This window comes from Rhinopithecus bieti, unplaced genomic scaffold, assembly GCF_001698545.2.
Source record: "Rhinopithecus bieti isolate Rb0 unplaced genomic scaffold, ASM169854v2 scaffold_574, whole genome shotgun sequence".
Classification (NCBI taxonomy): domain Eukaryota; kingdom Metazoa; phylum Chordata; class Mammalia; order Primates; family Cercopithecidae; genus Rhinopithecus; species Rhinopithecus bieti.
In genome coordinates this window covers 309,726-321,412 of record NW_016803605.1, presented here as the reverse complement: position 1 = coordinate 321,412, position 11,687 = coordinate 309,726, and the positions used below count along the sequence as shown (strand labels likewise).

At 46.4% G+C, this 11,687-nt stretch overlaps 1 protein-coding gene across 1 annotated transcript in view; it reads right to left on the bottom strand.

Annotated features, from left to right (window-relative positions):
• Positions 1-4,282: 4,282 nt before the first annotated feature.
• Positions 4,283-11,687, bottom strand: part of BSPH1 (binder of sperm protein homolog 1) — a 40,961-nt gene continuing 33,556 nt past the window's right edge. The window contains exons 3-5 of the mRNA XM_017888832.1: positions 10,135-10,167; positions 6,912-7,052; positions 4,283-4,434 (exon numbers count right to left, since the gene is read on the bottom strand). Of these exons, the coding sequence (XP_017744321.1) occupies positions 4,283-4,434; positions 6,912-7,052; positions 10,135-10,167 (326 nt within the window). The remainder of the gene's footprint in view (positions 4,435-6,911; positions 7,053-10,134; positions 10,168-11,687) is intronic.

Sequence of the window (11,687 nt, the reverse complement as noted above, 5' to 3'; positions counted from 1 at the left end):
CTAGATTTTTTTTTTTTTTTTTTTGCTGTGGAAGGGAATAGGAAGAGACAAGGGAATGTGAGAGGGAATACTACTAACATTTTGCTCCCTATATTTATATGGTGTTGCATTGAGATGGAATTCTCACGGAGGAGCATGTGCTAGCTCATACGAGGTTTCAGGGACTTGAAAAGTCCCGAGGAAGTCCGGGCACAGTGGCTCACACCTGTAATCCCAACACTTTGGGAGGCCGAGGCGGGCGGATCACCTGAGGCCTGAACAACATGGTGAAACCCTGTCTCTACTAAAAATGCAAAATTACAAAATTAGCTGGGCGTGGTGGCAGGTGCCTGTAGTCCCACCTATTCAGGAGGCTGAGGCAGGAGAATCGCTTGAACCTGAGAGTCGGAGGTTGCAGTGAGCTGAGATCGCGCCTTTGCTCTCTGGCCTGGGCCACAAGATTGAAACTCTGTCTCAATAAATAAATAAATAAAATAAAAAATAAGAATAAAAAAAGAAAAGTCCCGAGGAAACAGTAGCTGTATGAACAGTGGGACTGGAGGGCGCTGGCCAAGCACCACGGATACTCTAAGGTAATGAAAAGCTGCAGGTGAGCAACGAGCAATGGAAAGCCAGGTGTGGAAACCTGAGCAGCTGCCTGGCGTCTTACCAAGAAAGTGAATGAAGCTGCAGAGCAGCCTAGGAATAATTAACTTCTGGCCCAACTCCAGAGAAGGTTCAAGGCTCAACAAAGCCAGTAAGGGGTCAGGAGGAGGTGGGGAAACGCCAGTAAGGGGTCAGGAGGAGGTGGGGAAGCGAGACCCTTTGCACATCTCAAACAACACAGTGGCTACGCCCAAGTCCCTAATAGTGCTGTGATGTTTCTGGAGTCCCCAACAGAACGGTGAACACAGTCACTTTCCAGCCTCACAGTGCAAACAGGGAAAAGCAGTCACTCAGCTTGATTCGAATGCAATGCTCCACAGGATTCAGGAGGAAAGGATGGGAAGAGGGTGAGGGATAATACTGCTCGGGTGACGAGTGCACCGAAACTCACAAATCCCTACTAAAGAATTTACTCAGATAACCAAACACCACCTGTTCCCCAATAACCTATGGAAATAAAAAAATTTCAAACATGAGACCAGGCGTGTTGGCTCCTGCCTGTAATCCCAGCACTTTGGGAGGCTGAGGCAGGTGGCTCACCCGAGGTCAGGAGTTCAAGACCAGCCTGGCCAACATGGCAAAACCCCATCTCTACTAAAAATACAAAATTAGCCGGGCGTGGTGGTACACACCTGTAATCCCAGTAACTCGGGAGGCTGAAGCAGGGGAATGGCTTGAACCAGGGAGGTGAAGGTTGCAGTGAGCCGAGATCGTGCTGTTGCACCGCAGCTGGGGCAATAAGAGCGAAACTTGTCTCAAAAAAAAAAAAAAAAAAAAAAAAAATTAATAAACCCCCCAAAACCGAAATGCCCCACAGGAATCTTTGTCTCTGTGCCACTGATGTTGTGAATAATGACTCCAAAGATGTTTCTGAATAAATGGCTCTGAGTTCTGACAAGCGCATCTTGCTGTTGGTAAGGATGAATACTGACTTTAACCACCCCTGACCCTGGGTTCTGTCTGAGGTTTCATCTCTTAGAGGCCAATGGGCTAAGGCGTCCAGGCTTGCCACGTCCATTTCCATATACATAAAATGGCAGTTTTGATGGAGAGAGAGGTAATGAGCGAGACGCTTATAATAGAGTTTATAGTAGGGATTCATTTAATGGTGCCTATTCGTGAGTGGTCTTTGAATAACATCTCATTAAGGTGACGGGATTTGACACCTGGGTTTGGGCAGAACCCAAGACTCCCAAGCCTGTTTCCTCACTGGTATATGGGCATGATGATTCCTATAGTCCCTTCCTGAGGTCACAGTGAAGGTTAAATGAGGTGCTGGGCAGGAATTACTCAGCATGGTGGCCAGAGCTTATTGTGATCAATCAAATCCTCACTAAATAACACAGAGCACAGGGATGCGTGGACTCTCCCATGTCTCCTGACTCTGCTTTTCTCTTTCTCTTGTGTTTTTCTTCTCTTTTCTTTCTTTTCTTTTTTCTTTCTTTCTTTTTTTTTTGAGACGGAGTCTCGCTGTGTTGCCCAGGCTGGAGTGTAGTGTCGCGATCTTGGCTCACTGCAAGTTCTGCCTGCCGGGTTCACACCATTCTCCTGCCTCAGCCTTCCGAGTAGCTGGGACTACAGGCGCCCGCCACCATGCCCAGCTAATTTTTTTTTTGTATTTTTAGTAGAGACTGGGTTCTTTTCTCTTTTTGAGACAGGGTCTTACTCTGTCACCCAGGCTGGAGTGCAGTACCATCATGCTCACTCAGCTAATATTTATTTATTTATTTATTTCGAGACGGAGTCTTGCTCTGTCATCCAGGCTGGAGTGAAATGGTGTGATCTCGGCTCACTGCAACCTCCACCTCCGGAGTTCAAGCAATTCTCCTGTCTCAGTCTCCTGAGTCGCTGGGATTATAGGCGCCCACCCCCACGCCTGGCTCATTTTTGTATTTTTAGTAGAGATGGGGTTTTGCCATGTTGACCAGGCTGGTCTCAAACTCCTGACCTCAGGTAATCCTACTGCCTCGGCCTCCCAAAGTGCTGATATTACAGGCATGAGCCACTGTACTTGGCCTAATTTTTTTTTTTTTTTTAGTTTTGTAGACATGGGGGTTTCACTATGTTGCCCAGGCTGGTCTCCAACTTCTGGACTCAAGTGATCCTCTCACATTGGCCTCCCAAAGTGCTGGGATTGCTGGTGTGAACCCATTGTGCCTGGCCTCTTTTCAATGGAAACTAAACTTATTTCTTCACCAGTCTGGGATCAAGGACTGATCATCCAAGCCAGAGGTCAGAGGTCTTTTTAGTAGGGCCCAGTGGCCAACTTCAACCCAACCCACTGTCAGTGTTTGTACAGCCCATGCCATGAGGTAATGGTTTTCTCATTTTTAAATGGTTGACCAAAAAAAAAAAGAAAAGGCAACTAATACTTTTCCATACCTAAAAATTATATGAGATCCAAATCTCAGGATACATAAATATTATTGGCCCAGGTACAGTGGCTCATGCCTGTAATCTCAGCAGTTTGGAAGGCTGAGGAGGGAGGATCGCTTGAACCCAGAAATTCAAGACCAGCCTGGACAACACAGCGAGACCCCGGTCTCTAAAAATGAAAAAATTAGCCAAAGATGTTTCCATCTTTGTTGTAAATTTTTGTTGATGAACACAAGCTGTGTGTGGCATGTGCCTGTGGTCCCAGTTACTTGGGAGGCTGAGGTGGGAGGATCGCTTGATCCTGGGAGGTTGAGGCTGCAGTGAGCTGTGATTGCACCACTGCACTCCAGCCTGGGTGACTGAGTCCCTGTTTAAAAAAAAAAATATTGGAACACAGCCACATTCTTTTTTCTTTTTTTTTTTTTTCTGAGACGGAGTCTTGCTCTGCTGCTCATGTTGGAGTGTGGTGGCGCAACCTCTGCCTCCTGGGTTCAAGCGATTCCCCCGCCTCAGCTTCCTGAGGAGCTGGGACTACAGGCACCCGCCACCATGCCCGGCTAATTTTTGTATTTTTAGTAGAGATGGGGTTTCACCGTGTTGGCCAGGCTGGTCTCGAACTCCTGACCTCAGGCAATCCTATTGCCTCGGCCTCCCAAAGTGCTGAGATTACAGGCGTGAGCCACCACACCCGGCCCATTCATTTGTTTTTGTCTTGCTTGTGGCTGCTTTTGTGCTGCAATGGCAGAGTTGAGTATTTGTGACAGAGACCACATGATCTGCTCAGCCTAAGGTGTTTACTATTGGGCCCTTCACAGGAAATGTTTGCCAACTGCTGGTCTAAGCCATTACCAGTTAATCTAAGCTGCAAGCTCCCCACTCCCTTACTCCAGAGGATTTTCACTTTAGGAGATCTATATGGGACCAGGCGCGGTGGCTCATGCCTGTAATCCCAGCACTTTGGGAGGCCGAGACGGGCAGATCACCTGAGGTCGGGAGTTCCTAGACCAGCCTGACCAACGTGGAGAAACCCCGTCTGTACCAAAAATACAAAATTAGCCGGGTGTGGTGGCGCATGCCTGTAATCCCAGCTACTCGGGAGGCTGAGGCAGGAGAATCGCTTGAACCCGGGAGGCGGATTTTGCAGTGAGCCAAGATCGCGCCATTGCATTCCAGCCTGGGCAATAAGAGCGAGACTCCGTCTCCAAAAAAAAAAAAAAAAAAAGATCTGTAGGATCCCCCATTCCACCGTTCCCCAACCAGCTTACTTCTGAGGAGAACATTGCTTCCATTTCCTATCTTTATCGTAATTTTTTGTCAATGAACACCAACTCCGATTCAGAATATAGCCTTCCTTGGTGCAATTGTGAATGACTTTTTGTCTGAAGATGAAGGGGAAGACACACTGAGGAGAATCTGCAGGAAAAATGGGGGCAGAGGGAGAATTATGAACACAGACAGTTCAAAAAATTGTTTAATTTTTAATTTATGTGGGTACTTAGTAGGCATATATATTTATGGAGTATAGGGGATACTTTGATACAGACATACAATGCATAACAATCACATCAAAGTAAATTGTGTATCCATTACCCCAAGCATTTATCCTTTGTATTACAGACAATGCAATCATACTCTTTTAGCTATTTCAAACTGTATACATTGTTATTGACTATAGTCACCCTATTGTACCATCAAATACTAGATCTTATTTATTCTTTTATTTATTTGTTTATTTTTTTTTGGAGACAGTTTCACTCTTGTTGTCCAGGCTGGAGTGCAGTGGTGCAATCTTGGCTCACTGCAACCTCTGCCTCCCATGTTCAAGTGATTCTCCTGCTTCAGCCTCCCGAGTAGCTGGGATTACAGGTGCCACCACCACGCTTGGTTAATTTTTGTGTTTTTAGTAGAGATGGGGTTGCACTATGTTGGTCAGGCTGGTCTCGAACTCCTGACCTCAGGTGATCCACCTGCCTTGGCCTCCCAAAGTGCTGGGATTACAGGTGTGAGCCACTGAGCCCAGCCTACATCTTATTTATTCTTTCTAATTATTTATTTTACCCATTAGTCATTCTCCACTTCCCCACCCCATTCCCTCTTCCTAGCCTCTCATGACCATCCTTCTACTCTCTGTCTCCATGAATTCAATTGTTCTTATTTTTAGCTCCCACAAGTAAGTGAGAACACGAGAAGTTTCTCTTTCTGTGCCTGGCTTATTTAACTTGACAAAATGACCTCCATTCATGTTGTTGCAAATGACAGGATCTCATTCTTTTTTTATGGCTGAATAGTACTCCATTATGCATATGTACCAAATTTTCTTTATGCATTCATCTGTTGACAGGCACCTTGGTTGCTTCCAAATCTTGGCTATTGAGAACAGTGCTGCAATAAATATGGGAGTGCAGATGTCTCTTTGACATATGAGCTTCCTTTCTTTTGGGAATATACCCAGGAGTGGGATTGCTGGATCGTATTGAGGCTGTAGAACAGGGATATAGGGTAACCAAAGGTTAAGGTATAAGTAAAAGAAAAGCAGGTGCAGCCAGTTTTAGGCAAGATTAGGCAGCATCCAGATCACATCCTCACTCCTATGATAACAAGACAGTAGTCTCCATTCCAGCCTCTGATTGACTGGGCCAAATCTCCACTTCAGCCTCTGATTGGTCATGGGCAAATCCTTCATAAGGTGTAACCAATTGGAGGCCTCTAAAGGGTACCTAGGGGTGTTACCTAATTCTTCTAGCCTCATGAGAACGCTAGAGGGCATTGTAATTGGTGTGCTTGAGCCTGTTGCTCAAGCCAGCTCCCACCCTGTGGAGTGTACTTTTGCTTCAATAAATCTGTGCTGTCATTACTCATTCTTTTGCTGCTTTGTTTGTCTTTTGTTGCTTTGTTTGTGCATTTTGTTTGATTCTTTGTTCAACACGCTAAGAACCTGGACAACTGACTGTCAAGACCTTCCATCTGGTAACAGTATGGCAGCTCTGTTTTCAGTTTTTTGAGGAACCTCCAAACTGTTCTCCACAGTGGTTGTACTAACTCACATTTCCTGAGAGACTTTTTTGTTTGTTTGTTTGTTTGTTTGTTTTTATGAGATGGATTCTTGCTCTGTCACCAGGCTGGAGTGCAGTGGCGTGATCTCAGCTCACTGTAACCTCCAAGTCCCGGGTTCAAGTCATTCTCCTGCCTCAGCCTCCTGAGTAGCTGTGACTACAGGTGCCTGCCACCACGCCCAGATAATTTTAGTATTTTTAGTAGAGATGGGGTTTCCCCATGTTGGCCAGGATGGTCTCGATCTCTTGACCTTGTGGTCCACTCACCTCGGCCTCCTAAAGTGCTGGGATTACAGGTATGAGCCACTGTGCCCAGCCTTCCTGAGAGTTTTAAGTGTAATCATTGCTGAACTAACGGCACACCATGCTACTTTTCATGTTTTTTTGAGACTGAGTCTCACTCTGTCACCCAGGTTGGAGTGCAGTGGCATGATCTTGGCTCACTGCAACCTCCTCCTCTTGGGTTTAAGAAATTCTCCTACCTCAGCCTCCTGAGTAGCTGGGATTACAGGCATACACCACCACACCTGGCTAATTTTTGTATTTTTAGTAGAGATGGGGTTTTACCATGTTGGCCAGGCTGGTCTCGATCTCCTGACCTCAGCTGATCCATCCACCTTGGCCTCCCAAAGTGCTGGGATTACAGGTATGAGCCATTGCTCCCGGCCAAACCATGCTTTGTTGACCACACTGAGCTATTTTCAAAGCAATTAAAATTTTGTAAAGGAGTCAGGATTTGAACTCAAGTCTGTCTGACACCAAAAACCATGTAGCCAGCTGCTATTCACTACTTCTTGGGTCCTGGCCGTCTAGGACAGTCCAACCCAGGGTACTCACCCAGCCCTGTGCAGTAGCGCCACCTGCCTTGGAATTTCTTGTCAAGAGAACACCAGTCAAAGTCACTGTGGGTGGAGATGCAGCTGTAGTAGGTGACATCACCATAGGTAAACGGGAAGATGCAGGGTTCATGGGAGATCACTGGAAAAGAAAAGACACGTTGGGTTGGGCATGGTGGCTCACGCCTGTAATCCCAGCACTCTGGGAGGCCAAGGCGAGTGGATCACGAGGTCAGGAGTTCAAGACCAGCCTGGTCAAGATGGTGAAACCCCTTCTCTGCTAAAATACAAAAATTAGCTGGGCATGGTGGCGGGCACCTGTAATCCCAGCTACTCAGGAGGCTGAGGCAGAGAATTTCTTGAATCCGGGAGGCAGAGGTTGCAGTGAGACAAGATCATACTGCTGTACTCCAGCCTGGGCAACAGAGCAAGACTCTGTCAAAAAAAAAAAAAAAAAAAAAAAAAAAAAAAAAAAGACAAGACACACTGAATGTAGGGCCGGCTTACAAAGTGATTTTTTTTTTTTTCATTTTTATTTTTTATTTTTGAGACAGGATCTAGCTCTGTTGCCTAGGCTGGAGTGCAGTGGTGCAATCATGGCTCACTGCAGCCTCAGACTCCTAGGCTCAAGTGATCCTCCTGCCTCAGGCTCCCAGTAGCTGGGACTACAGGTGGATACCACCACGCCTGGCTAATATTTATATGTTTTGTAGAGACGAGGTTTTGCCATGTTGCCCAGACTGGTCTCGAACTCCTGGACTCCTGGAATCCATCCATCTTGGCAAAGTGCTGGGGTGACAGGCATGAGCCACTGCGTCCAGCCGGACAAAGGGAATTGACTTTTAAATGTCTATCTTGATGATCTGCACCGTGCTTCTCATACATCCCTCCATATCTGCATGTATTAGGTTGCAGCAAAAGGAATCGCGGTTTTTGCCACTAAAAGTAATGACAGTTAGCTGGTCTCACTAACTGCCTTTCCTGTGTGTGGTGGAAGATACAAGTGAATATCAAAGGAAGCCTTAGTTCAACCCAGGGCTGGAAGCAAACTGGAGTTGCTGGCTTCCTTTTCATGGAAGTCCTCTAGCAGCTGCACACCTGACTTCCCTAAGCCGAAACTCTGGGCTCCTTTTTTCTTTTTCTTTTTAGAGACAGGAGAGGAATGGAGATGAGGTAATCATGGGCACATGGAGAAGTTATGATGAGAAAGTGGACAAGCATTTTGTTCTAATCTTTTTTTTTTTTTCCTTTTGAGACCGAGTCTTACTCTGTCGCCCAGGCTGTAGTGCGGTGATGCGATCTCAGCTCACTGCAAGCTCTGCCTCCAGGGTTCACGCCATTCTCCTGCCTCAACCTCCTGAGTAGCTGGGATTACAGGCGCCAGCCACCAGGTCTGGCTAATTTTTTGTATTTTTAGTAGAGACGAGGTTTCACCATGTTAGCCAGGATGGTCTCGATCTCCCGACCTCGTGATCCGCCTGCCTCGGCCTCCCAAAGTGCTGGGATTACAGGCGTGAGCCACAGTGCCGGCCTCTCTCTCTCTCTTTTTTTCTTTTTTAATTTAAAGAGACAGGATCTCACTCTGTCATCCAGGCTGGAGTGCAGTGGCATGATCACGGCTCACTGCTGCCTCAAACTCCTGGGATTAAGCGATCCTCCTGTTTCAGCCTCCTGAGTAGCTGGAATTACAGGTGTGTGCCCCCACACCTGGCTAATTTTTTTAGTTTTTGTTAAGGCAAGGTCTCGCTATGTTGCCCAGGTTGGTCTTGAACTTCCAGGCTCAAGTGATCTTCCTGCTTCAGTCTCCCGAAGTGCTGGGATTACAGGCCGAGCCACGGTGCCCAGCCTGTAAATTTACTAAAAATTGTTGAATGGTAAACTTTAAAATGGATGAATTTTATGGAATGTAGATTGTACCTCGATAAGGCTGTTCAATTTATCAAACAAGCAAGCAAACAATAAAAACTACCAATGCTTTTTTCGGAAGTTTAATTCATAGAAGTAGAGAGTAGAATGGTGGTTACTGGAGGCTGGGGGTGTGGCATGGGGACTAGGGAGATGTTAAGCGTCATAGAGTTTCAGTTAGACTGGAGGAATAAGTTTTAGAGATTTATTGGACAGCATGGTGACTATTAAATTTCAAAACTGCTAAAGATTAGATTTGATTTTATTGTTTATTTATTTTTAGCTGGAGTCTCGCTCTGTTGTCCAGGCTGGAGTGCAATGGCGTGATCTCTGCTCACTGCAACCTCTGCCTCCCAGGTTCCAATGATTCTCCTGTCTGTCTCCCGAGTAGCTAGGATTACAGGTGCCCACCACCACGCCCAGCTAATTTTTGTATTTTTTTGTAGAGACAGAGTTTCACCATGTTGGCCAGGCTGCTCTCGAACTCCTGACCTCATGATGTGCCCACTTCAGCCTCCCAAAGTGCTGGGATTACAGGCGTGAGCCACTGAGCCCGGCCAAAAAAATTAAACTTTAAATGTTCTGACCATAAAAAAATAAGTATGTGAGGTGATGGGTATGTTACTCAGCATGATTTAACCATTCCTCAGTGTAAAAATACATCACAATATCCAATTCTACCCCACAAATATATACGATTATTATTTGTTAACTAAAAATAAAATAAAATAATGAACAAACAAAAGCTGCGGCACGAATGCTGATGTTAGTTACAATGGAGGAGAGAACAGTTTTTGGAGGGGCAAGGGAGGAAAACTCAAATAGCGAACTGAACTGGATCTTGAAACATGGTTTGGCTGCTGTGACCACGAATGGTCTTTTTTTTTTTTTTTTTGAGACAGGCTCTCACTCTGTTGCCCTGGCTGGAGTGCAGAGTTGTGATCACAGCTCACTGCAGCCTTAATCTCCTGGGCTTGAGTGATCCTCTCACCTCGGCCTCCCGAGTAGCTGGGATTACAGGTTCGCACCACCACACCTCGGCAATTTTTGTGTTTTTAGTAGAGATAGGGTCTTGCTATGTTGCCCAGGCTTGTCTTGAACTCTTGGGCTCAAGTGATTCTCCCGCTTTGGTCTCCCAAAGTACTGGAATGACAGGCCTGAGTCCCCAGACCTGGCAACGGAGGGCCTTTCATGCCACAAGAACAGCAGAGGAAAGGGTGAGATGGCAAGAAAGGGCAAGGGACTTCAGGAATATAATATTGCTTAAGGGGTGGGGCTAGCATGTGAGACTTTAACAAATTAAGAGATGGTCTCCCTACCTTGAGTCGGAGGGTGCAAATGTGCAATCAGTTCTGAAAGAGAAAAGAAAGGGTAACATTTAGATCCCTCCTAAGTTACTCTATTCCCAGAGTAATGGCTGTGAAAAGTACCTCAACATTCAAGCAGCCAACTGTTCCGTTGTAAAACACCTACGGTATCATACCCATGAACACTTCTAATTGGGAGACTGTGCATCTACTCACGAAAGCCATTTATTTATTTTATTTTATATTTTTTTGAGATGGATCTCGGCTCACTGCAACCTCCGCCTCCTAGGTTCCAGTGATTTTTGTGCCTCAGCCTCCCGAGTAGCTGGGATTATGGGTGCTGACCACCAAACCCGGCTAATATTTGTATTTTTAGTAAAGATGGGGTTTTACCATCTTGGCCAGGCTGGTCTCGAACTCCCAACCTCAAGTGATCCTCCTGCCTCCGCCTCCCAAAGTGCTGGGATTATAAGCGTGAGCCACTGCACCCGGTCTGAAAGCCCATTTATTCAGACAAGGAACTCTGAGCATTCCAAAGGCTTTCTTTTCATTTTTGAAACATTTGCTTATTTATTTAATTTATTGAGAGGGACAGAGTCTCGCCCTGTTGCCCACGCTGGAGTGCAGTGGTACGATGATGGCTCACTGCAGCCTCGACCCCCTGGGCTCAAACCATTGGCCCCTCTAGGACGGACAGGCATGAGCCATCACGCGCAGCTAATTTTTGTATTTTTATTTGGTAGATATGGGGTTTTGATACGTTGCCCAGGCTGATCTTGACCTCTTAGGCTCAAGAGATCTGCCCGCTGCAGCCTCCTGAGTAGCTCCGACCATAGGCACATGCTGTCACGCCTGGCTTCTGCAAAGGCTTTTCTAGGGTTAGGTGACAGTAAACTCACTCTATCCATGTTAGTCAACGTCCATCTATTTGTTGAAATTCTGCAATTCTCCAGGTCAGAGAGAATCCTCTAGCTTTCACCCCCATGTCCATGTTTCAGGAAAACAACGTGTCAGTTCACTGCATGAGATTGCATTTTCCCAGAAGCCTCAGTGGTGTTTTTTTTTTTTTTTCTTCTTCTTCTAGAAAGTTGGGCTCTTTCATCATCCTTGAGCCTATTTTAGGGCGTTTAAGTGTCTGTTGTACCAACACCTCCCACAGAGCCTCTGTCTAATAACAGTGACTCAGGCTGACTTGGCCATCACCACGTTCCTGTTGCCGCCTTCATTTCGTCTTCACGACAGCCTCAGGAGGCAGATGCGGATTTATGACTCCCTTCCCTCCCAGCCCCACCTCTCAAGTTTGACAGATACGAAAACGTGCTATAAAGGGACAACTTGCCAGAAAGTCTACGGTCGACTGGTAGGAATTAGGCATAAGCTCAAGAAGTCTGACTTCACAGACTGTTCGGCACAGTCGTTGTCAGGGCGCACTGCAGGCATTCAGTAGATGTTGGTCTGACCTCAGAAGTGCCAGTTTTCTGTGCAAGGGAATAAACTTCCCTTTCTCCTTCCTCCTCCCCTTCTCCTCCCCTTTCCCTCCCCATCCCCCACCCCCTTCCTCCCCC